The sequence below is a fragment of the Mus caroli genome, chromosome 8 (genome assembly GCF_900094665.2).
Source record: "Mus caroli chromosome 8, CAROLI_EIJ_v1.1, whole genome shotgun sequence".
Taxonomy (NCBI): Eukaryota; Metazoa; Chordata; class Mammalia; order Rodentia; family Muridae; genus Mus; species Mus caroli.
Genome location: NC_034577.1, coordinates 115,156,820 through 115,183,412, shown reverse-complemented (window position 1 = coordinate 115,183,412; position 26,593 = coordinate 115,156,820). Strand labels below are relative to the sequence as shown.

Below are 26,593 nucleotides of genomic sequence, written 5' to 3'. Positions count from 1 at the left end.
CCTGCGCAGTCCCGGCCCTGCTCGCGCGCGCGCGGGTCCGAGCGACCCCGCACGTGGCGGCCCCGGCTGCACGCGCCCGGAGACCCCGCGGCCCCGCCGGGCGCCCTCGCGCGGAGCCAACTGCGAGCTCACGAGGGCGCTCGGCGGAAGTGGGCAGCGGACGGAGGGCTCGCGGCTGCCGCGGGGAGACGCGGCCCCGCGGACCTCGCAGGCGCTGTGGCTCCGCCGTCGAGAGGTGAGTTTCCCCCTTCGCGGGGACCCGCAGGTGGAGGATGGCCTCGGGGCTCTGCCAAGAGTCCCGTCCCGTCCAGACCCGCCCTACTAGAAAGTGAAGTAGGAAGGGAGTCTGCCTTTCTCCAGGTTACAGACTTCTTGGCTGGGCAGAGTGTCACGGATGGAGTTGGTGACCGCAGAGACTTGGAGTTGCAAGCCGTGTAGCTGGCGAGCTTGCTACCTCGGTTTCTCCTCCTGTAAAATGGGAGGGTAATTTAAGCCCAGGCTCTGCTGGTGGTAGTGGTGGCGCACTCCGTATTCCCCACACTCTGTAGGCTGAGGCAGAAAGATTGCTGCGAATTGTTGCCATCCTGATGTACGAAGTGAGTTCTGCGCCAGTCTAAGCCACAGAGTGAGACTTGGTCTAAATACACGTGCATACACACACACAGACACACATGTGAGCCTTGTTTTATGAACTATAAAGCGAATATTAAATCAGAAAACCCAAAAAGTCAGTTTGCCTTCAGTATTTGCCATCAGTAATAAATAAGTTAGGCTCCTGTGCTTTGGGACAGTCTTCCAACTGTGAGATTTGTGTGTGCTTCTGTCACTGAAGAGAGGCAAAAACCTCTTCTGACTGCTTAGTAACTGATTATTCTTTTTGTTACTCTGTCAGAGTCTATGAACAACATCTGGGACAAAAGAAGGGGCTTTGCTGCTTTTCTGACTTGTTTTAGCTTGACCTTGTGTGACGCCAGCGCCGTTCATTGAACACTACTTGAAGTCACGTTTCCAGCCTTCCATGTAGCCAATCAGCATGTTAGCTGATTAGCTTGCAGGTTCTCATTGACATAAGCATCAGTGAGCGGTTGCCCCTGTGCTCCCCTGCAGTCCCCTGTGGGATCAGTGGAGCATAGGGTGCAGGCTCAGACCCTGTCCACCAGACTGCGTTCCCTCCCATTCAGGAACTACATGACTTTGGGCAAGTTGTCCGATTACTACAGGCGTCAGCTTCCCACCTGAAGAGTTTACCTGCCTAATAGGGTAAAAGCAGATAGTCTGTGGGAAGTACTTAAGATGGCGTCTTACTCAGCAGTGGAATGTTAAGTAAACATTAGGTATCAATGGTAGTGTAGGACTGGGATGGTGTTCCAGGCTCTGGGAGTAGAACGGCAAAGACCAGGAAGCCATTTGAGGAAGAGATAGCCAGACAGAGCATCAAGGTTTGTTCACACCAGGTAAGCATTTGTAAAGATGCCTCCGTAGGAGAGGACTTGGCCAAAGCCTGCTTAAAAAGTGAGGGAGCCTCAGTGAAGTGAAAATGGAAGTGGGTAAGCAGCACTCCAGAGAAACCTCGAAACGACATGATGGGTTTTATATTTTACCCTCCAGTGAAAGCAGTGAGTTTTAAACTGATGCATCACATTGGCTTTTTTGGGAGGAAGGCCTGGAATGGAGTGGGGCTGGGTCGCAGTAAAGAGGCATCCCTGCTTCTGTACAGCTTCTAGCTTAGTACAGAAAATTTTAATCTGAATTTCAAAGCTAAGAGAACATTAAAACAAAACATGAAGCTACAGGTCCTTCTAGACAGTATTTCCTAAAAACCATATTTTGGTGTGTGTCATGTACCAGGTTACAAAGCAGGTTTCTATGAGGAGTCTCCCTGTGATTGGAGAATGTTATCCCCTGTTGTGGTCTCTGCTTCAAGGCAGCCTTAGTTGTTGCTCCAACACCAAGATGGTCTTCAGGAGGGCATGCCAGGCTGGAGCAAGCCACTGGTGCTGGGTTGGAGCTTTTATTCAGTCTCACCAGATCAGTTATATAAACAGAACAACAAGAATTAATGCTCACTGAGGAGTGCTGGGGTCATGTCTCAGAGAACACTGTACAGATCGCACATAAAACACAAACTAATGTGGAAATGGAGGCTTGTTCTTGTTGACCTAGTGCAACCGGCCATGACAAGGGGATGGAAAGTTCAAGGTCAGGCTGGCTAGGTACAGAGTTTAGGTTATCATGGACTACATAGCAAAAACTCTGACGTGGGGGAAAAACAACAAAAAAATACTGTAAGGGGTGAATGAAAACGAGCTTATTGATAGCTTAGATTGAGACTTGCAGCAGAGAGAGCAGATCGGGATTTGGAAAGGACGAAGTGCTGTGAGGACTGAGAGTAACTTGGTGGTAGAGAGCTTGCCTGCATGGGAAGAAAGCCTTAGGCTTAATCCTTGTTGCCCACCCCCACTTCCACCTCTCCCCAAAAACCTGTGTTGTCTGTGGTGACCTAGTAGGAAGATACAATGCTTTGAAAAGTCAGTTATATGTCCATGTGGACTTCTTTTGAACCATGGTCTCCCTGTTATCCACGGCTGGCCTGGGGCTTACTTGCAACTCTCCTGTCTGGTCTCCTAAGTGCTCGGGTTAAAAATGTGCCACAATAGCCGGGTGTGATGGCGCACGCCTTTAATCCCAGCACTCGGGAGGCAGAGGCAGGCGGATTTCTGAGTTCGAGGCCAGCCTGGTCTACAAAGTGAGCTCCAGGAAAGCCAGGGCTATACAGAGAAACCCTGTCTCGAAAAACCAAAAAAAAAAAAAAAAAAAAAAATGTGCCACAATACCCAGACCAAAAAATAGAATTTGATAATCTATAGTGGTTTAATGGACACTGGTTTTAAGATGTGTATAAATAGTTGGAGCATAATTGTACCACATTTGGTATTTATACTGCTATGCACTTCTACGTCTTTTATATATGTAGTGTTTAGAATGGTGATGGCCCCCATAGACTAACTTGTTGTTTGTGAGGTTTTTTTGTTATGTTGTTTACATAGCCTTGGCTGTACTGGGGCTCTCTATGTACACCAACCAGGGTTGCCGGGCTCCTGGTGTGTGAAAGTGTGCATCACAAGATGAACCATACCCAGCCAGCATGGCGTTTGTGTTTGGTCCCTTGATGAAGTTGTTTGGGAAAGGATTAGGAGATGTTTCCTTTTTGGAGAAAATGTATCACTGAGGTGTTTAAGGCTTTGAGGTTTCAAAAGTCCATGCCTGGTCTAATCTCTCTTCCTCCAACTTGTGGATAAGCCGTAAGCTTTCAGCTACTGCTCCAGTGCCATGCCTTGCTTGTCTGCCACCATGCTCCTCACCATGATACTCATGGCTTACCCTCTGAAATAGTAAGCAAGCCCCCAGTTAAATGCTTGCTCTTGTCTGGTGGTGGTGGTGACACTGGCAGCAATGGCAGTGGTGCCCACCTTTAATCCCAGCACTAAAGAAGCAGTGGCAGGTGAATCTGTTGAGTTCAAGGCCAGCCTGGTCTAGAAAGCTAATTCCAGGACAGCCAGGGCTACACAGAGAAACCCTATTTCAACACATCCCCTCCTCCCTACAAATACTTTTATAAGTTGCCTTGGTGATGGTTTGTCTTCATTAGCAATAGAAAAGTAACCAAGAAAATATGTACCCTCTTCTCTCCTGTGCTATAACAACAGTATTAAAGTAGAAATAAGATGGTTGTGGCTTTAGTATTTCTAGAAATCACAAAAGATCAAAAGCCTAAAATAAGCAGAAACTAAGACAGCACTCAAACTTTTAAATCAGAATGTAGTTCATGCTACCTGTCCCTTCAGAAGCCAGTAAGTGGGATAGGAATTGAATCTTAGTATAGCTTTAGTCAGTGTTATCAATCTGAGAAAGTAAAGATTTGTATTCTGTCTTAAACCCCATCTCCAGCCAGCAGATTACATAAGGAAAGGAGGGGTTGGAGGCAATGTGTCAGTCACTCCAGAGCTCGGTCTTGAGCCTTTGGTCAGCCACAATTCTGAGCCTTCGGATGCTCTGCTTCTCTCCTTGTCTCTCCCTCATCTCTCATTCTGTGGGTGTTTGAGCGTTACTTCTTGATATGCAGGGTCAAATTCGTTTCTGCTGGTCTCCACTTTGTACTCTCCCAGGAGCACCTGAGCTCAGGACAAGCTAAACATTAATAACATAATGTGCACCGGATCCCTTTTACACTATGAAGGATCCATGCCTTGATAATACAGAATATGAAAATACTCTTTCAGTCCTGCATTGCTTTTTCTTTTTGAGACGGTTTTTAGCTCTGGCTATTCTAGAACTTGCTACGTAGTTCTAACCTGTGCTTAACCCCACCTGTCTCTGCCTCCTGAGTACTGGGTTTAAAGGGCATCATCACAAGCCATTCCTATCCCTTTCTCGGGTCTACCCATGGTCTCGGTCTACCCATGGCCACCTGGGTCTCTTCACCTTTGTTTCCCTGGGATTGGAATAAGAGGTGTGCACCCCAAGAAAAACCCTCCCTCGGGGCACTGGGGCCCACAGCTTTAATCCCAGCACCCAGAAGTATATCTATTTGTGTTGAAGAGCTGCATGGCATATCTATTTGTGTTGAAGAGCTGCATGGTCTAGCAATGCAAGTTCCAAGCCAGCAAGGGCTACAATGTGAGACCCTCTCACACAAACAAATGAAAACCCTTCGCTCTAGTGGACTGTCATCTGGGGAATAGTAGTGGTGAACATGGAGAGCCTTCATTGGTACAAAGGAACTTATTTAGAGATAGGTGAATGTTGAGATGGTCCAGTGCTTTGAGCTGTTAACAAGAAGGACAAATGATTCTCTTTAGAAAGAAATTTCAAATAAGAATTAGAGGTTTCTTATAGGAGCAAGGTACCTTAAGAGAATGACTCTTGCTTTAATGATGGGTAATCGCACCATTAAGTTGGCTGGGAGTTATGTGTTCTTCAGACCTACATTCTCAGCACTTGGGAAGCTGAGGTAAGAGGATTGCCCCAGTTATCTCTGAGGACAAGTTCAGCAGTATCTAGCCCAGTCACAGGATCATGAAGGAAAGGTGGATTAAGACAGGAGATAAGGAGACTGGTGTGGAACCACTAGGTTAGGATGTTGTAGACAAAATTTGTTAACCAGAGAAAACATGGAAATCTTGAAGGTGATAGAGCAGTCAGCTTTTCTTCCTTCCTTTTGAGATTTTATGTTTATAAGCTCTACACACCACCCTTGAAAACCAGAATAGGGTAGCAATTGTAAAGTGCCATGTGGGTTCTAGGAATTGAACTCCTGTCCTCTGAACGAGCACCACTGAGCCATCTATCCAGCCCAAAAAATAAGCTTCTGATGTTGTCTGTTGGGTTTTGTGGTTCCTAAGAACAAACTTGATAGCCACCACCATCCCCCAAACCCCAGGTGTTTCCGTGTCATCCTGAGCCTTAGTTGTAGGCTTCGTCTGTAAGATCTTTTGTTCTCTAAGGAAGCTTCAGGAGAAAGTACAGCTACAGTTAGAGCTTATTGCTGGGTCTGAGCAAAGGTCCACTTGGGAAGGCAGTCAGGTTTGGAGGTAGAGTTGGAATCAGAAGTCAGGCCCTACTCGGGTTACCTACAGGGAGTTTAAAGTCAGCCTGGACACATGAGACAGGGTCTGAGGGAAAAGTAAGGGTTTAAAATGACCTGAGATACAGCTGAAACTAACTGCTCAGTGTGCCACACTTAACCTTCAGCGTTGACTTACGTTCTCACAACACTAACTGAATAGACTCTTTGGGTTTTCGAGACAGGGTTTCTCTGCAGCCCTGGCTGTCCTGGAACTCACTCTGTAGACCAGGCTGGCCTTGAACTCAGAAATCTCCTGCCTCTGCCTCCCGAGTGCTGGGATTAAAGGTGTGCGCCACCACTGCCCGGCAAATATACTCTTGACAATGGAAATACTAGCCTTTTGGGTGTCCACTTAGGTGAACTTCAGATAGATCTTGCTCCATGTGATGGCACATACCTGTTATTCCAGTACTTGAGAGGCGAGGCCTGAGCATCCTCAGTTTAAGGTCATCCTCAGAGACTGGAGAGCCAACTCGGGCTATGTGAGGCCTGTCAGAAAATGAAACCAATACACCAAAACAAAAACAAACTGGGGGAGGGGCCTTAAGTTAATTGAGTACCTTATTTTGCATGACATCTCAACAAAAGTATAAAGTTCTAGACCTACCCCCCAGCTGAGGGCTGAACCCAGAGCCGCTCTACCACCGAGCTAAATCCCCAACTCCTAATTCTAGACTTTTTAAAGTTCACAATTAGAAAAAATAGCTCTTCATACCCCAAAACCTGGCCCACAGCCAACAGCTCTGATGAAGCTAATTTGAGGATTGTGTAGAAGTTAGATTCCCTGGATTGACATTGAACTCGATCTTGAAGCTTCCATTCGAAAGGAATGAGTTGTGTCTATGGAGTAGTGTCTTGGCATTTCACAGACCTGAGCACTTGCTGCTTGGCTTGGCTTGAGTTTTGGGTTTGTTTGTTTGTTTTGTTTTTCTTTTTCTTTCTTTTTTCTGCCTGCTGTATTTGATGGTAAGTGGGTGAGGCTGAGATACAGAATATACTGATGGACTGGGGTTACCAGGACCTGCTCCAGCAGGGAGGCATGTTGAGGGAGGGCCTTCTCATGCAGGGAAGTGGGAGGAGCCAGCAGTCTTTCCTTCCTGGTCATTACTTGGAGTGATCATGTCAGGCTTTACACTGCAGCTTTGTTGAGTGTTGGTGGTACAGAAGCAGCCATTAAGACATAGGAGAAGGCTGTTTGGCATCAGTTTTGTGTGAACTGAAAGCTGAGAAGCCTTGTAATTTAAACAAAAGGGTGTGTAACTATATCCAAGCCCCTGTATTTTATTAGTGCTTTATTATGACCTCTGGAAAATGGGCAGGTATCTCAAAACCACAGCATACTCGCATCTGAGACTTGGATCTGTTCTAAGGTATACTCATGCTGGAGGACACACGTGCCCATTTATGGGTATTTTACCATGGAAATCCAGTTTCTCTGAGGCATTTTTCATTATTTTGCTTGAAATATGTGCATTAGAATAGAAGCAGCTAAGCCAGTTGAATCGTGTCTATGGTGTTTTGTGTTCCTGCTGAATTTCTGCCTGAGGTCTTTGGCCCTGAAGCTGACTCAGCTGTCCCCTGGAGTCTCTTAGAGGAGAGCAGTTGCATTCAGGTGACCCCAGTCAGGCCTTTAATGGAAGTAAGTTCTGTCTCAGTACTTACAAACTTCTCTAGATTCTAAATGTAGCTAAATGTTTGTTTTGGTGTCGGTAGGGTGAAACAGAGTTTTCTCTTTCTCTGTGTAACCACCCTGGCTGTCTAGGGTGAAACAGTTTCTTTCTCTGTGCAATCACCGTGGCCCCGCCTGCCTCTGCTTCCTGAGTGCTGGGGTTTACTGCAAGTATCACCACACCCAGTTTTGGGTTTTTTTGTTTGTTTGTTTGTTTTGTTTTTGTTCTTTTCGAGACAGGGTTTCTCTGTGTAGCCTTGGCTGAGTTCCGGGACATTGAGGGAATCAATCAAACTAGTCCTTGCTCAGGCCCACGAGGCGAATGCAAGCAGGCAAGGAAGAGCTAATCTTCCTTCCTCCAGTGTCCTTAGGTAGGTCTCCAGCAGAAGCTGTGGCCCAGATTAAAGGTGTGTACCGCCATACCTGGATCTCAGACTTGTTTGTTCTAGGCTGACCTTGAACTCAGAGATTCTTGGAGTTCCCATTCACAACTGACCATTGTTGGGGTAGTTGGACTACATACAGACATTTCATGAGTTCTGTGACTCTAGGGAACCCTGACTAATACAGTCAGTAACATTTTCTTTGTAACATATATGGTTTTGTCTGTGTAATTCCTGCCCTCCCTGTTCTCCCAGCTATGTCATGTTGACGAAATTGGAGGATCTCACGAATCAGTTTAGAAGGAAAAAGATGTTCACTGATACTCTTGGAAGCAGTGTGTTAGCCAAGTAACCAGGAAAAAAATGTATTCATGCACAATATACTACAAGGAATTATAGATGGATGACAGAGGTAAAATATTGAAAGGTATTTAAAGAAAAAAATAGCAGCTGGAGAGATAGCACAGCAGTTGAGGGCACTGGGTTTGATAACAGCAGCCAAGTGGCAGCCCACAGCCGCCTGTGACTCCAGTTCCAGCGGAGCCAATGGCAGAGAAGTAGTGCATACACACGTGCAGGCAGAATGCTCATACACATCTTTATTAATAATTTTTAAAGAAAACAGTTCTGTAAAGATTATTTTTAAAAAATAAGTAAATAAATAATCTTTTTTTAGGTTTTTGGTTGATTGGTTGGTTGGTTGGTTTTTTTGAGACAGGGTTTCTCTGTGTAGCCCTGGCTGTCCTGGAACTCACTCTGTAGACCAGGCTGGCCTCAGAAATCCACCTGCCTCTGCCTCCCGAGTCCTGGGATTAAAGTTGTGCGCTACCATGCCTGGCATTTTCGTTTTTTGAGACAATTAAAAACGTGTAGCCTCAGTGCTGGAATTAAAGGTGTGCACCACCACTTCTTGGCTGAAAAAGATCAAATTTCAATATTTTTTTTAAATGCAAGTGACTTTCAAAGTAAAGGCTGATTGATGCGTGAAACTGAAAGCCAAACCAACTCCTAAGTAGTGAAAAATGGAGTTCCATACATCTGGGTGTGCGGTGGGTTATGGGGGTGGGGGTGAGTGAGGAGTTACTACAGGCCCATCTCTCCCTCCTCCAACAGGAGTTCTTTTCTTTGGCTTTTAGTTTTAATCCAGAAGGGCATGGCAGTTGTGTGCCAGCGCATATGTGGGGGTCAGAGGACAACTTGGGAGTTGATTTTCTTCCACCTTTACAGAGTCTAGACCTGAATCTCCGATCATTCATCCGGCCTTATGACAAGTACTAATGCCCGCTGAGCAGTCTGTCTGACCAAGGTTCTCCTTAAAAACGCACGTAACGGGCAGAATGGAGCTGAGGCGATGAAGGAAACGGAGGAAGGCTGCACAAAGGAGGGTGGAGGACGGGTCCTGAGGCAGGGATCCGCTGCTGAGATGAGGACACTGTTGAGCTGGGACTGAGCTGGGACACAGTGAACTTAGTTCATTCCTTTGCCCTTGGTCATCTCTGCACTGTAGTTTCTGGCAAAGTAATGTTTGAGGCCGTGACAACTGTAGGTGTTTCTGGTCCATTAGAAATTTGGTAGTAACAGAAAATAGCCCCTTTTACTCACTTTTTTAAAAGATTCAAATGAACTTAAATTATTTTAAAAATTATTTATCTTGTACTTTCCTTTCTTACAATTTATGTGATTTGTGTTAACACCTGGACACACCACCCTTCATGTTATCAATTTCTGTCTCTGTGATTTGAATAATTACAAATATTTTGATTTAGATAGAAACACCTGGCTGAAATTCTCAACTTCAGGCGATACCATTTTCTTTGTTTTTGGAAAGTTTTCTCTATATAGACCAGACTATCCTGGCACTCTGTAGACCAGGCTGGCCTAGATCTCCAAGCTCCACCTGCCTCTAGCTCCGTAGACCCTGTGTCTGGTGATGGTTTGTATGTGCTTGGCTCAGGGAGTGGCCTTGCTGGAGTGGGTGTGTCACTGTGAGTGTGGCCTTTAAGACCCTCATCCTAGCTGCTTGGAAGCCAGTCTTCTGCTAGCAGCTTTCAGATGAAGATGTAGACCTCTCAGCTCTGCCTGCACTGTCTATACCTATCTAGATGCTATCATGTTCCTGCCTTGATGATAGTGGACTGAACCTCTGAACCAGTAAGCCAGCCCCGATTAAATATTGTCCTTTATAAGACTTGTCTTGGGGACTGGAGAGATGGCTCAGTGGTTAAGAGCACTGACTGCTCTTCCAAAGGTCCTGAGTTCAAATCCCAGCAACCACTTGGTGGCTCATAACCATCTGTAATGAGATCTGATGCCCTCTTCTGGTGTGTCTGAAGACAGCTACAGTGTACTTACATATAATAATGAATGGATCTTTGGGGCGGAGCAAGTGGGACTGGAGTGAGCAGAGGTCCTGAGTTCAATTTCCAGCAATCACCTGATGGCTCACAACCATCTGTACAGTTACTGTGTACTCATGCATAAAATAAATCTTTAAAAAAAAAAAAAAGACTTGCCTTGGTCACAGTGTCTGTTCACAGCAGTAAAACCCTAACTAAGACAGAAATTGGTACCAGGGACTGGGGTATTGCTATGATAGGCCTGACCATGCTTTTATGTGGAAGAATGTGGATTTGGGAAGCAGTGGGATGCTTTAAATGGGGCTTACTGGGCTATTGTAGGAGGACGATGGAAGACTTTGTTACAGAGAGTGTTTGAATTGTGCAGACCTGGCCCAAGAGGTATCAGTGGAGAATTTCAGTATGTGGCCTAGAGACTGTTTTGTTGTTGTTGTTGTTGTTATTTTGGTGAAGAATGTGGCTACTTTTTTGCCCTTGTCTGAAGAGTTTGCCTGAGGCTAAGGTGAAGAGACTCAATTTCATTAACAAAAGGAAGTCTCAAAAAAGCCCAGCAGAGACTTTGTTCTCTGGTTAAGTCTTGTGAAGAGCATTTTGAACAAGCGTAGCAAACTTAGAAAAGGAAAATATGAATTTATAGTTCAAGTATTAAAGGGGCACCAGGTCGTGAAATGGAGCTGAATCCTGTGTGCTAGGAGATAACAGATTAAGGGAGTGGCACTTTGGGGTGAGAACCTACCCAGCTAAGTTTAGATCCAGGCATAGTTGAACACACCTTTAATTCCCGGAGTTAGGTGTGCTTATCTCTGGGTTCAAGGTCAATCTACAGAGCAAGTTCCGGGACAGGCAAGCTTAAGCAGTAAAGGTTTTAGATCAGAAAGCTGGTGATAATGTAACAAGGGGGCCATGTTCCAGCCCCAGCAAGCAGCAGAACTCTGCAGCTTTAGCCACATGGCTCTGGCTTTAGAGTCCAGAATAGAAAGGACTACTGGGACAATTGATGCTGGTGAGCTAGAGTTAAGAAATTAGTTGTGATTAAGGAGAGACCAGCATCACTGAGATAAAGTCTTCTGGGACGTGTTTTCTGAGAGCACAAAGAAGCTGTGTTCCAGATGTACCTCCTGATGCAGCTGCTCTTGGTAATGTGTAAGAGTCTCCCAGGAGCTGTGTTCCAGATGTACCTCCTGATGCAGCTGCTCTTGGTAATGTGTAAGAGTCTCCCAGGTGGTACTAGTTTTCAGGACATGAAGGCTCAAGAAGAGCAGCTGAGGCCTGGCGCTGTGAGAGGCCATAGAAGGCCATTGATGAAGGTGCAGCCTCAATTGCCTAGGACTGAAGGGGTCATGCAAAGGATTTGAGGCTTGGCACCATGAAGAGAGCCTATGAGAGGCTATTGGTGAAGCCTAGTTGCAGCGGAAGACCCCATCGTATTGGAGATGCCAGTACCATGGGATGATCACTAAGAACAGCAGTGGCACTGGAATGGATCAACCTGAGCTTAGAGTGCTACAGAGGGCAGAGTTGGACAAATGGTGTGACCCTTTAGAGGAGCCCAAGATGTCAAAGCCATGGGCTATCTACTGAGGAAAGCTGCTAACAGGGAGTGGAACCAGCCCAGGAGAAAGAAGTTTGTTGCACTCAACAAAGATGAAAAAGGGGTTGGAGATGTGGAAACTGCTTTGACATCAGACATGGAGATGCAGAGTTTGGAGTTTGCCTGGCTGGTTTTCTGTCTTGATTTGGGGATTTTAGTTAAGTGATTGGATGAATCCCAAAAGAGACTTTGGACTTTGGACATTGTTGAGACTGCTATAGACTATGGGGACTTTTGATGTTGGACTAAATGTATTTTGCAGTATGCTATGTTTAGGTATGGCCCCATAGACTCATATGTTTGAGCAAGTCTATGGGGCCCAGGGAATGGCCTTGTTGTAGTAGGTGTGTCACTGTGGGTGTGGGCTTAAAAACCCTCACCCTAGCTGCCTGGAAGTCAGTCTTCCACTAGCAGCCTTCAGATGAAGCTGTAGAACTCTCAGCTCTGCCTGCACCATGCCTGCCTGGATGCTGCCATGCTTCCACCTTGATGATAATGGACTGAATCTCTGAAGCTGTAAGCCAGTCCCAATTAAATGTTGTCCTTTATCAGACTTGCCTTGGTCACGGTGTCTGTTCACAGCAGTAAGACAGGGCTAGATGTGGTTGCACCTTTATTTAATCCCTGTACTTGAAGAAGGCGGATCTCTATGAGTTTAAGGCCATGCCAGACTACAAATCAACCAGCGCTGTCTGACTGGCGGGCGGGGTGCAGACACTGGTGCAGTGCTTCCTGGCTGTGCGGGGGGGGGGGGGGGGGGGGGGGGGGGGGGCTCTGGGTCCCATCCCTAGAGCCACAGGGAACCTCCCATTGCCAGGCTCTCAGCTGGTCGGCAGCTGCTTACCCAGGATCTGGGCTTCTCTGGCCTTTGTCTGATGCTCTGCCTCCTACTTTGCTGCACGGATTCTTATGCTGCTGGTACCAGCTCTGACAGAGCAGCTTAAGTGGCCTGAAATTCAAACTGGGCCTGCTTGCTTGCATGCTAGGAGCACTGATAAGAAGATCCATGTGCTGTCTGAGTGATCAGTGGGTGTTACCCCTGCTGGTCTCCCCCAAAGACGCTGGCTCTATGGCCTTTGGAAAAGTAGATAAAATGAAAGAGAATGTAGGTTTATAACCCAGACTGTGTCCTCACTGGGTCCCTTCAGTGTCTGTCTTAACAGCTTTGTGACACCTCTGCCATCCCTTACACCATGCTTTCTCTGTTCTTAGGTCATGAAACGTGTGCGCACGGAGCAGGTTCAGGTGGCAGTGTCCTGCTACCTCAAACGCCGGCAGTACATAGACTCAGAAGGCCCTTTGAAGCAAGGCCTGAGACTCTCACAGACCCCTGAGGAGATGGCGGCCAACCTCACAGGTATCAGGGTCCTATGGCTGTCCTGGAACGGGAGCTGTCAGGGCCCATATGGATTCTCAGCAAAGGGTAGGCTACCAAGCCTCAGTGAGCAGCTCTGAGGGGCACTGGCCTTTAGATCTTTCCTGTCCCTCAAAATTATCCTCACTGAACTTCTGGAGGCCCTAGCTAGAGCCGTGTTTCCTTCCTCAGAGAGTCCAGATTGTTTTCTGTGTCCCTGGTGGTAGGTGCAGCGTTTTGTCCCCTATAAGACCCTGAGTGCGTGCCTTGAGCAGGGCCTCTGCTGCCACAGAACCTTGCTTCTGGGAGGGAGTCAGGCCTATACTGTGGACTCCCTCAGTCCTACTGTATTCACTAATATCCCTCCATCCACAATGTAGTAGCTACATATGACATTTTCTTCAGGTCACTAAAGATGACATCTGGAAGTCAAGGTCAGTACGACCTAAGTGGGTGCCAGCTGCTGCAAGGAATTTGAGGGTGTCTTTCTCCATTTGCAGAGGAGCTTCAGTGTCTCTGGATGTCGTGTGAAAGTTTGCCTTAAAGTTACGTAGGAATCAAGAGCAGTACGGTGTAGACTCTATACCGGGTTGTGCAGAAAGCTTAAGTTTTTTCTTTAGGAAGCAAAACTCAGGCCAGGTGTGATAGACATGCTCCTATAATTCCAGCATAAGGAGAAAGGAGAAGAAAGGATAAAGTCAAAGGGGGCATGCTTGCATGTTAAAGAGTGAGACCCCAGGCTGCTGCTCCTGCTAGCTTCCCAGAACACTGCAAGCATCCTCATTCCCCATGCCATGCTAAGTGATACCCCACACTCCATCATCCCTGTGGTGCCCTGTTTCACATCTAGGCAATAGGCCTGAGGGAGATCCTTCTCTGATAGCTGTGCATAACATAGCACTGAGATAAAAAAATGCTGCTCAGGGAGAAAAAAACATTTTGAGATATTTTTTTAATGTGCATTATTTAAAAAAATGGTGTTTTGCCTGCATGTATGTTTTCCCTCCTGTGTGAGGGTGCCAAATCACTTGGCACTAGATTACATACAGTTGTGAGCTGTCATATTGGAAGGCCTGGCCTCTCAGATTGACAAACCCAGGCCATAGCACATGTACCATGTTATCATGGGCTAGACATTTTCCGATAAATCTCGGGAATATTGCGTGCATGTCTTCTCTTAACCTCTCCTACTTTGTAGCTATTCAATCTTCTGCCCTAGTATTATGGGATATCAGAAAAGAAGGGAGACAAAGGGGTGTTAGCATCCTGTCCCAGTCTATCAAGGTCCTAGAGACTACTGAGAGATGCCATTGCACTCTGTGCTCTCCCTCTGTCCGTCCTGCTATGTGGTAGACAGTAACTGCCTTCCTGTCTCTGTGTCTTCCTTTTAGTCCAATCAGAATCTGGTTGTACCAATGCGGTGTCTGCAGCCCCATGCCAGGCAGAGCCCCAGCAGTATGAAGTGCAGTTTGGACGCCTGAGGAGCTTTCTTACTGGTGAGTCCTCTGAGAAGACAGGTGATGGATTCTGTCACAAGCCTAGTGTTTTAAAGTACCACCACACTTGTAACACAATGCTTCCATGCAAATGAAACTGTGAGACTTATATCTTGAGGTTAAAGTTTACAAGGATGGAGAACTCTGCCTGTCCTATTTATTCTCTTTGCCTGTGGCTTTTGGCACCGTAATTTATGACTTCCTCTGACCAAGCCAGCTCAGTCAACAGGTTCTCCAGGGCAGGAGTAAGGATTAAAAAGAAAAAAGACAATTAGACAACATTGTAGCATGACTCTAGCCAGGTCGGAGGCTGAGGCAGGTTTATTTTTTCCAATCTGCTTTCATACCATTTTAATAACATCAAGTAATGTCAATTCTAGGTTGAGGAACAAGCAACAATACAATAAACACAAAGAACAGGCAAGGCAGTAAACAGAGTCCCGTGGTCACTTTCTAAAGGCTTGTTGGGAAGTCCACGATATCTGAGCCTACTTGTTCCCCGTCCTAGCCTAAAATCTGATTCCTCCCTGAACTCACTTCCTTGTCCTGGCCCAAGGTCAAATTCCTGCCAAGCGGCCCCAAAAGTCTCTCCACATTCCTCTGAATGAAAGTCAGATCAGCCATGGACAAAAGTATCCTTTAAGTGAAGTGAGTTTGAAATGTATATTGTCTCTTGGGGTAGTGCTCATAAGTCAGATGCCGTTAGCTGGTGTCATTTACGTAGGCCAGAGAGTGACCAAGGAGACAGAATCATGGATGTGCTCCCTTTGCTTCCTACTCATTCATGCGAGTTTTTAAAAACAGTTGCTTTTAAGCAGGGCCATTTACCCTGTTTTGGAACCTCCACGTCCTTGCCTGTGAGGTGAAGAGGCAATTTGGGCAGCTAAGTCAAACCATGTCTTCTGGACCTGTGATGGCCGGTGTTAACCTAAAGTGGAAGAGTTGCAGAAAGAGATTCATGTTGATTCTGATGAGAGTCGTGTCGTCTCCTTGCTGGAAGCACCAGACAAGAACTAAGAGGAATTCTCCACCCCGCCCGGATGGAGAATGATCAGCAGATCCTGGCTTGGGGTGTGGTGGCATGCGCTTTCCATCCCAGCATCCAGGAGGCAGAAGCAGGTGGATGACTGAGTTTGAGGCAGGATGAGTTCGAAGCCAGCCAGGGCTACAATTTGTCCAAGAATACTAGCATCCTAGTACTTGGGAGGCAGGGACACGAAGATTGAGAGTTCAAGGACAGAGGACATCCTCATAGCAAGTTTGAAGCCAACCCAGGTTTCATGAAACCTTGTGATAAAACAAACCAGGAAAAGCTAAAGAGGTGGCTCGTTAGGCAAAAAGATACTCGCTGTGAAACCTGGCAACCTAAGCTCAGTCCGACATCCTCAGCATCAGGAGAGAGCCAATTGCCAGTTGTCTTCTGCCCTCTGCACACATAACCTGACACACACAAATAAAGATCATTTCCAAAAACTGTACTGGGGGGCTAGAGATATGGCTCGGGTTAAAAGCACCGGCTGCTCTACAAGATTACCCAGGTTCGGATCCTGTCACCCATGAAGTAGTTAGCAATCATCTATAGCTCCAGCTCCAGGGGTGTACCCTCTTCTGGCATTTGAAGAAGGCACCAGGCACACATATGGTACATGGACATAGATTGAGGCAAAACACCCATATACAAAAAGAAAATAATTTCTAAACAGAAAAAATTTAAAAACTGTATTTAAAAAAATAAAAACCTAGTGATACTCATATACACATGCATGCATGCATACATACATACATACATACATACTTCCTTACTTCCAGTGAGGAAGCCAGACGAGCGCACTTGAGCCACACACGGGTAATTGTACTATGGAGGAGCCCGAGACCCTTGTTCTGGATGCAGTCTGTTCCCTGATGGATGATTCTAGGATGACACAGGAGTGAGAAGTAGGCTTTCTTGTTGTTTTTAACTATACTTATGTACAGAAAACTTAGTGTGCATTTAGCCCAGTTTGTTAGTGAGTTCTTTAGCCTTTGCCTTTTCCAGCTTGGCAATGTGAGCCACAGACTTAGGACCTATGTTACCTCCCCAGTAGTGACAGATCTTGTCATATCTGTCATTATAATTGGTCCTAATAGCTTCCACCAGAGCACCCTTGATGAGGCAGTAGTGCACCCCTATCTTTCCACACAGGGCAGGCAGGAAAACCACCAGCTCAATGGGGTCTACGTCATGGGCAGTCACCACCAGCTGAGCCTTCTTGTTCTCCACCAAGGCGTTGACTGTATTGACCCCTGCTTGAAGGACAGGAGTTCTCTTAGTTGGGACATCCCCTTTGCCAGCATCTTTCTTCTCAGTACAGGCCAGTAGTAGCCTTTGCTTCTTCTCTTGCTTTGTCTCTGGCCTGTACTTGTGGGCAAGCTTAAGCAGCTGAGTAGCTGTCTGCCTGTCCAAGGCCTGGGTGAACTGGTTAATGGCAGGAGGGACTTAGAGCTGCTGCAGCCTGATGTAGCGGGGCCATTTGACGAAGTTTGTTAGATCTCTTTTGGGCTGGATGTCCTGCCCAATGCTGAAGTTCTTGGGCTTTTTCTCAAAGAAAGGATTGACCACCTATTTGGCCTCCTGTTTCTTGATGACAGTGGGGGCCAGGGCCAGCTTCTTTCCTTTGGGCATCTTGCTGGTGGAGAGAGCCAAAAAGTAGTTTTACAGCATGAAGGTATAGAGTGATTTTTTACTGACTGAGTAATTTTATCACAGACCAGGGTGCTTTCTGGAGAAACTGTCTCTCCCACATTGAGTTAGGACTGTGGAGGTTCACACTGCTGCACATTTGGGTGATCACATCTTAGGTGTTTACCTGTGCTCCTGCTGTGAAACAGCTCTTTTTAAATAGAAAATACGTTCTTGCAGAACGTATGTACTGGCTTGCATTTTTATTCAACTTGCTGAGACATGAACAAATGTTTTGTTTCTGTACAAAATTCAGATTCCTCAAAATACAGAACAGGTAAAACCCAAAAGGCAATAGAGTTTAAGTTACAGATGGATTTGCCAGGATCAACCATGCTGCCCTCAAGTGTCTAGCACTGCCATGGTGGCTGCCCTCTGTCCCTCACTCTGTATCTGCAGAGCCCCGTGCCTTCTGTCCTCAGCTTGGTCCACACTGGTGTGCCCTGTGCACCTCTTCTCACTCAGCTGACACTAAAGCTCAACTCCACACTCTTTGGGGGGTTTTGTTTGTTTGTTTGTTTTTGTTTTTGGACAGGGTTTCTCTGTGTAGCCGTGGCTGTCCTGGAACTCACTGTGTAGACCAGGCTGGTCTTGAAGTCAGAAATCAGCCTGCCTCTGCCTCCCAAGTGCTAGGATTAAAGGCATGTGCCACCACCACCCAGCAACTCAGCACGCTTTATCAGAGTGTCGTGACAGTGAAGTCTCCAGCTAATGAGTGGTCTCAATGATCTCAGTGACAAAAAAAATCTAATTTGTAATTCTCACTACAAAGGGAAATTTCACTAAGCAAGTAAAAGCTTTGAATGAGTTTCTTCACTGTTGCATAGGGCAGACCAGCCTGGGTAGCCAATGAGCTTTGATTTTACTCTTGGCTACAGTGCTTACAGAACCAAGGCTAAGTGCCTTCCAGAAGTTTTTTGTTTTGTTTCGTTTTAAGGTGTATTATTTTTTGTATATGAGTACACTGTAGCTGTATACTCCAGAAGAGAGCATTGTATCCCATTAAACCTTTTGGTGAGCCACCATGTGGTTGCTGGTCCTCTGAAAAAGCAGTTAGTGCTTTTAACTGCTAAGCCATCTCTCTAGCCCCAGAAGACTTTTTGAGACAGGTTTTTTTTTTTTTTCTGTGTATTCCTGGCAGCCTGGAATTCTCTGTGTAGATCACATTGGCCTCAAACACAGGTCTACCTGCCTCCGAAGCATTGGAATTCAAGGCATGCACCACCATCTCTACCTTGCAACCCAGAAGATTTTGAACATACTGTGTTTCTGTCTTGATGCTGATCAGGTTAAAAGTCTTTGTATGGCACTCAGTCTGACAAGAACCCATCTAAGGATTCTCAGAAGTATGGGTTTCTGACTTAAGTAATGAAGAAGACCCTAGACTGTAGGCCTAACCACAGCTGCTGAGCGGTCACAAGGCATGGCCAAGTCCCCTGACCATGACTGAACCTCATAGTCTGCTCTTCCATGTTTGATTAGGAAGATTTTGAAACACTAGATCTGTATGGGCAGGAAGTATGGGCTGTAGGAGAAGCCTGTTTCTCCAGTGTTATTGAGTGTTACTGTTCCTCATTGCAGATTCTGACTCCCAGTACAGCCGTGAAGTTATGCCTCTCCTCTACCCTCTCTTTGTCTACCTCCACCTCAACCTGGTCCAGAGTGGCCCCAAGAGCACTGTGGAAAGCTTCTATAGCCGCTTCCATGGGATGTTCCTGCACAATGCAAGTCAGAAGGACGTCATCGAGCAGCTGCAGACCACGCAAACCATCCAGGACATTCTGTCAAACTTCCAGCTTCGTGCATTCCTGGACAACAAGTATGTCGTCCGTCTCCAGGAAGATAGCTACAATTACCTTATCCGCTACCTCCAAAGCGACAACAACACTGCCCTGTGCAAGGTGCTTGCCGTGCACATTCACTTAGATGTGCAGCCTGCCAAGAGGACAGATTACCAGCTGTACGCCAGCGGTGGCTCCTCCCGCACTGAGAGCAGCAGCCTGGAGCCTCCAGAGGTGCCCAGCCCTATTCTGCAGAACGAGGCTGCCCTGGAAGTCTTGCAGGAGAGTATCAAGCGGGTCAAGGATGGACCTCCCTCCCTCACCACCATCTGCTTCTATGCCTTCTATAACACGGAACAGCTGCTGAATACTGCAGAGATCTCCTCCGATAGCAAACTGCTGGCTGCTGGGTTTGACAACTCCTGCATAAAACTCTGGAGCTTGCGATCCAAAAAGCTGAAATCAGAGCCCCACCATGTGGACACATCCCGGATCCGTCTAGCTTGTGACACTCTGGAGGAGGAGGTAGGGTGCTAGCCTAACCTGAACCTGACTGTCTGACTGAAACAGTAATCTGTAGTTCCCTTCTAGGCAGCCAGGGCTGGACTCCGGTCAGATGATAGATACAGCACTGATGATGCACAGGAAAGCTCTTTCCCCAACACTCAGCATTATTTGAGGGTAGGCAGTGTTGTGTCACTGCCTGGAAAGCAGGTGACACCACTAAGCCTGACGGACAGAGCTGCAGCTGGTGTTGACTTAGGGATTGCATGACATGTCTGTCGCATGTACACGAATGTGCACTGTGCAAGTTCAAATAGTGAGGAGCAGAATTGTAGTTCAGGGTCTGCATGTAGCAGTGTTCCCCTGCAGAAATGTATGTGGCTCTCGGCCTGGCCACATAAAGTGCATGGCGAGGCACCTGTCCGGGCTCTGTGCCTCACCCGGAGAAGAGACATGGGGCCCAGAAGTGTGGTGTTTCCTTAATCAGTGCAGCAGCCTGTGGTTGGGGTGACTTGTCTGGGCAGCAGTGAAAGGAGCAAGCACGGGGTGGCCTGAGGGTCAGTCCTAGGGTCTCTGCTCTGTAAGAGCATGGACTGAGGGAAGCAGCCTACACAATGAGCTGCTCTTGAGCACCCACAAAAGCTGGGGCTTTTCTGTTAGTGGTGACCTGCAGGACACTGAGAAGTAAGTCATTCTGGGTAGTTGCCACAGCCATGAGAGTGCTGTGGGGATTGTACACATGCTGGCCCTAGCTTCATCCTGAGTCATGCTGACCTTGAAGCTTTGATTCTTGGCTTGTGAGTGGAGTCTGATTTCTAGGGCGCTCCAGGTGACTTGGGTTGCATTTTCAGACTTCTCTTACTGGAGGCTGTTGAGCTCCTGCCTCCAGCTGAGGCGCTATTGCTCATTTGCTGTCAGCTTCCTCAGGTACAGAAGTGCTGCTGACTTACCTGTTACCTTTGATGGCACAGACTTGGGAGATTAAAGTGTGTGTGTGTGTGTAGTGGTAATAGAAGGGAGGGGCACCATGGTGTCCCTGAAGCATGGAAAGGTGTATTTGAAGGCGTGGGTTCTGCATTTTCCAGGGCTGAAGAATATGAAGTGTGACTGGACCCAGGATAGTATCAGAGCAGAGAGGGCAGGCTGCTGTTCCTGTCTAGCTAGGGTAGTCAGGAACACAGCCCGGGGAAAGGAAAGTGTCCATCGGCTGCCTGTGCCTTGAGCCTCAGTGATCACAGAAATGGTTGCTATGCTTAACTGTCTCTAGTCCAATCACACTGACACTTAAATTATTAAATTACTGCCAACCTAGGCCCTCCGTGTCCTAGACAATGAAGTAGCTATAGTACAAATGACAGTTCAGCATAAAATGGCACCACCGCTTGGGACCGGTGTGCTCCACCCAGCCTTCGGGCTGCCGTTTGTTTGGGCATGTTTTCTTTTTTTTTTCTTTNTTTTTTTTTTTTTTTTNNTTTTTNGAGACAGGGTTTCTCTGTATAGCCCTGGCTGTCCTGGANCTCACTTTGTAGACCAGGCTGGCCTCGAACTCAGAAATCCGCCTGCCTCTGCCTCCCGAGTGCTGGGATTAAAGGCATGCGCCACCACGCCCGGCTGGGCATGTTTTCTTTATTCAGTTTTTTACAAGGAACATTTTGAGGGGGAAGCAAAGTAAAAGTCTGATAGTTGGGGTTTTTTTAATGTCTTTTCAGTGAAAATTTGAACATTTTTTCTTAGAGAATTTACAATGAGGGTCAGAAGCTCGCCTGTCTATAGGAGTGAGGCGGGGAGAAGTGAGTTGCAAAGATAAGGTAGAAAGAGACAGGAACCACAGACCAAGTAAAAGACCCAGTTAGCAAACTCTGCTTTGATGTTTGGTACAATAGCCAATTAAGTCAGTGCTCAGACCTAACAGTTCCATGCTCTGAATAGACTAGAGAGATGGAAGTGTGACTCCACATAAGAAACTGTGAAAATGGACATGGCAGTATGGCTGAAATCCCCAAGGTTAAATGAACAAAATTGTGATCTGTCCCAGTCGTGAAATATGTAACTGTGAAAAGGAATGGTGGGGCATTGGCACATGGAATTTTAGCTTCTCCTACCTTAAAGTGCCAGTCTCAGAAGGCTTTTCTGTGTTTCATCAAAAGTCTGACTTTTGATGAAATAGGCTAAGTATGAGAAAAGGAGCAATGACTGCCAACAGGCTTGGAGTTTTGTATGTATGACGTGAAAGCAGTGTATTATGGTGGTATGGTAAGTGTAGTAGACAACCGTTGAGCTATGTCAGCCAGATGATTCAATGGGTAAAAATGCTTGCTATACAAGCCTGGCAACCTGTGCTTTGTCCCCAGAATCTATATGAAGGTAAAGGAGAACCCACTCCACTCGATCCTCTGGTCTGTGGTGTGCACACCCTTATGGAAAGGAGTTAAACTATTGAGTTTACATACCTTACTTAAAGTCTTGGGAACTTTATATATCGGATAAATCCGTGACCTGGGTTAGAAAAAAAGTAAGGCCTAATATGTCAAGGTCCTGGGCTCTATTGCTAGCATGGGGAGTGGCTGCAATCCCAGCATGCTGTTGGTGAATATTCTGAGGCCGGCTTAGGCTCCATGAGACCCTGTTAGTCAGCAGTGTGTCTCTTACTTCGATGTGAAACTCTAGTGTAGATTAGTAGTATTCAGGTAGTCCTAGTGTATGAGTCTGTTATAAGGGGTTGTTAGTGTCAGAGTTAATTTTACTCCTTTTACCCTGATATGGACACTATTTCCCTGTATAAGCTAAGTTGTGATACACTACATCTAACCTTTGTGTTGTCCTAGAACTTGACGCATGTCTGCCCCGTAGACTAGCTTTCCTTCCCCGGTGGTCTCTCGTGCTATGCAGCAGACTCAACTGTTTCCGGTTCTAGGGGAGGGGTCTTTGTTTGTTTCCATGACAGGTCTTCTCTGCATAGCCCCAACTGTCTTAGAAACTCACTCTGTAGACCTCTATCTGTGGCCTACCTCTGGGATGAAAGAGATGGCTCCAATTCTTAACATACCCGTAATCCTGGATAGAAGTAACTGCTTCACGTGCTGAAAGCTAAGGACAAGAGCTTGGGACTGAAGCTCAGATCTCCCAGAGTCTATCTGGGTGCCTGGCATAAACATGCTGTACAAATCAGCACTGCACACATCTGTTAACTGCAGGGAACATGGCACAGCAGGGATTTCTGGAATGTGCTCTGTCAGCAGAAGAGGACATGCAAGGACTCCTGGGCTGGCATGTGTGACTTAGCCGCTGGATGGCACACATGCCTGTGTGGTCATGAGCTGAGCCACACTAGAGATCATAGCTGTGATGTTGGCAGTAACAGATGTTCTAGTGTCTTTGAATCTTAGTCAAGGCTTGAGGAAGGTTGCCACAGCCCTGGTTCATGTGTCCCTTCTGCAGGCAGATCTCACTCTCCACTAAAAGAAGGCCACTTACACCTCTAATCCATAGTTCGTGCCAAGGGGTCTGTAATTGGCTTAGGGTCATTCTTGCTTCCATGGCCCTCATATAAACTTAATGATGCAGAATAGTGAATGAGTCATGTGGGAAATTTTAAACCTCTTGGGGGAAAATGTTCTTGGTGGTGTCTGATGAGACCAAATGTTTTTGCTTTATAATTTGAAGTGTCCACAGTAGCCAGTTGGAATAATTGCAGACAAACACCACTGTTTTAACTGCCTCAAGTCCACACACATTAGAAGCAATTATCTTGCTTTGACTTAGTAGTTTTCAAGTAAAAGAAACAATCCCCTGCTAAAAAGATCTTTTTCGATGCAGGAACCAACAAAGCTCGGTTGTCTCACATTAGAAGCCACTGCAGTGGAGAGTCACAGCTCCAGTGTTCAGGAGCTTCCCTGAGAGAGGGTGGAGGAGTGGATTTAGACAAAGGCTGTGGGAGCATACTTCACCTCCAAGTACTATTGTGGACGTGTGTGTTTCCATGGGAAAATTAATCCAAGGATGGCATGAGTTACTTAACTCTATTTTAAGTCTCTTTCTCTCCCTTACTCTTATTTTCTCAGTCTTACTCTCTGTGTAGGTCAGGCTGTGTTTGAACTCAAAAATCCACCTGCCTCTGCCTCCTGAGTGCTGGGATTAAAGGTGTGTGCCACCACCCCTGATTGTCATTCTCAGTCTATGGTTTGTTACCTTAGGAGACATATTGGAGACTCTACCTTCCTTTCCCCTCTTTTCCTTTGTTTTTATTTTGCTTTTTCCCCCAAAGTCTCTGCAGTATCAAAATCTTGACAATCCTAAGGACTGGTGTTGCAGATAGGTCATTGCATCCAGCTCTTGTCTCTTGGCATCCATGGTTGGCTGGTGGCTGTATACTCTGGCCTGAAGTTTCTACACGGTTAGGTTTTACTTTGGCTCCAGTTCTTCAGATCCTTCTAATTAGGTGTTCAGTGGGTCTTAGCTGGCCTTTGAGCTCAGACTTTTCCTGTGGAGAATTTCTCAGTGCTACAGCTACCAGGCCTATCTCCTTAAGATTTCATTAAGTAGAATAGAAACAGGGAATCACGTGGCATATGTGATTAGTAAGAACTGACAGCTGAGACAGTGCCATTGGTAGAATCTAGGAACTTAATGCCTAGTTAAAAGTCAGTCTTTCAAAAGAAAATACCTATCAGAATGAATAGTGGCTGCCCCCAAAGCTTGCCTTGCTGTCAGATCCTCACTGAGAGTAAGGCCCAATCTTCCACCTGATGTGGCCTATGGTTGGGCACTGTCAGCTGGTTGGCCATGAAGAGCATGCCCTCTGACAGACATTGCTTCCCAGGCAGGCCCTGCTCTCTGCTTTTTCTCTCTGAGGCTTGTTTTTCTTGTAAGACCACTCAATGTTTTCTTCTTGTGTGTTTTACCATCCCACCCATTATGTTCCAGGAGAATGAAGAAGATAATACAGGCACAGAGATGAAGATTCTGCGGGGACACTGTGGCCCAGTGTACAGCACACGGTTCCTTGCAGACAGCTCAGGGCTGCTCTCTTGTTCTGAAGATATGTCCATCAGATACTGGGACCTGGGGAGCTTCACCAACACTGTGCTGTATCAGGGACATGCCTACCCTGTGTGGGACGTGGACATCAGCCCCTTCAGCCTGTACTTTGCCAGTGGATCCCATGACCGTACCGCCAGGCTGTGGTCTTTTGATCGGACGTACCCGCTGAGGATATATGCAGGACACCTGGCAGATGTGGACTGTGTCAAATTCCACCCCAACTCAAACTACTTAGCTACAGGTTCCACTGACAAAACTGTTCGGCTATGGAGTGCCCAGCAGGGGAACTCGGTGCGGCTCTTTACAGGTCACCGAGGCCCCGTGCTCTCCCTCTCCTTTTCTCCCAATGGTAAGTACTTGGCATCTGCTGGTGAGGACCAGCGGTTAAAGTTGTGGGACTTGGCCTCTGGGACGCTTTTTAAAGAACTGAGAGGCCACACGGACAGCATCACCAGTCTGGCCTTTAGCCCGGACAGCGGTCTGATTGCTTCTGCCTCCATGGACAACTCCGTGCGTGTCTGGGACATCAGAAGCACGTGCTGCAACACACCTGCTGACGGCTCTTCAGGTGAGCTTGTGGGCGTGTACACTGGGCAGATGAGCAACGTCCTGAGTGTACAGTTCATGGCTTGCAACCTCCTCCTGGTGACTGGAATCACACAAGAGAATCAAGAACATTAAGTTTTTATCCAGGTGGCAGACTGGGTGGGGCTGGAAGACTGGTCACAGTCCAGGACTTGCTAAAACCGAATCAGTGATTGCAAAAGAGCCCTTCCCTATCCCACATGCACTCAACACAGCCCTGATGCACCAGACTCGAGTTGAGAGCTGGGAGGCTCCCAGGCTCGAGGCCTCCTGCTTCATGCAGGCACCTTGCTTTTGCATCTGCCTCTACCATGGGTGTACTGGAACAGGTGCAGAACTCTCCCTATAGCAGCTGTAGACAGTCTCTCCTGTGGCTGCCCCTTGAGGGAAGTGGGAACAGGAATTAGGAAAGGAAGGGATGACGTCTTTCCTTTTCCATGATGATAAAACCAGGATTTTTATTATTATAATTAATAATTTTATTATTGAGAAGAAGAAACCTAGCACTGGCAGCAAGTGACTCCCGGCACTGGCTATAATACTTGGAATTTTGAGGTTCAGGGAATTCAGACTTTGGTGGCCCAGTGTATCAGGAGAAAGGGGCACCATGTGCTGTGCTCTGTGGGCAGGCAGGTAGCTCCTGCAGGGATGGTGGCAAAGGAGGTTCTTCATTGGCTGCACTTGTGTCAGCACTTGTACCCTGGGGAGAAGCACTGTGGTGAGCAGAGGGTAGGCCTCAGCGCTGCCCCAGTTACCCAGGGTTCCATCCCTACACCATCAACAAAATTATGATAAAGAATAATTTTGAATAAGTCACAAGATAGACTTGAGAAATGCTGGATTTAAAGAAAACTGTTTATTCCAAGCTGTGGCTTATTGGTCTTTTTCTCCCTCGATGACCTGCTTCCACCTCTCTGCAGTGTCGGTAGTGAACAGGGGATGAATCATGAATGCGCACTCGCAAGTATTGACCATGCTCTGAGGACAAAGCAAGTTTTGATGTCTGCTAAAGGATTAAATATTTCTGTTTTCTGAAAAGAGTTATTTTGTATTTTGTTTTCTATTAAAATGTATTTAGTTTCAAAAAAAAAAAATGTGTGGCATCTTATTTATACTTTCAGAATAGCCGAGTGCATCACTGGACCTAGAGAAGTGGGCAGAGCATAAGCCAGATGAGACGGAGCAGATGTACTAGTCTGCCGTGTTCTATTGAGTTTACTTTGTATCATACTCTTCTGGTCATTCAGTTGGGTTACCTGCAGCAGTGATACACCAGTGTTGCTAGCTGCTGACTAGAGGTGAACAGTGGACATGACAGTACACAGTTTTAATCCCAGTACTTGGGAGGCAGATAAAAGTGGATCTCTAGAAGATTGAGGCTGGCCTGATCTACATAGGTTGAGGTAGCCAAAGATAGGTACATGGTATGGCACTGTTTCAAACAAAAAGAAAAAGAAATCCCATTGTAAACCCAAAGAGGTGTAAACT

The 26,593-nt window shown here is 46.7% G+C and overlaps 1 protein-coding gene across 2 annotated transcripts in view; it reads left to right on the top strand.

Moving 5' to 3' along the window:
- The window catches only part of Taf5l (TATA-box binding protein associated factor 5 like), a 26,503-nt gene extending 304 nt beyond the window's left edge, over positions 1-26,199 (top strand). The window contains exons 1-5 of one of the 2 annotated variants that reach the window (XM_021169897.2): positions 46-235; positions 12,839-12,983; positions 14,372-14,476; positions 18,777-19,501; positions 24,404-26,199. In XM_021169897.2, the coding sequence (XP_021025556.1) occupies positions 12,842-12,983; positions 14,372-14,476; positions 18,777-19,501; positions 24,404-25,201 (1,770 nt within the window). In that variant the 5' untranslated portion in view covers positions 46-235; positions 12,839-12,841 and the 3' untranslated portion in view covers positions 25,202-26,199. Of the gene's footprint in view, positions 1-45; positions 236-12,838; positions 12,984-14,371; positions 14,477-18,776; positions 19,502-24,403 lie in introns of those variants that run through there. The other variant, XM_021169896.2, reaches the window with a different exon arrangement.
- Positions 26,200-26,593: the final 394 nt, after the last annotated feature.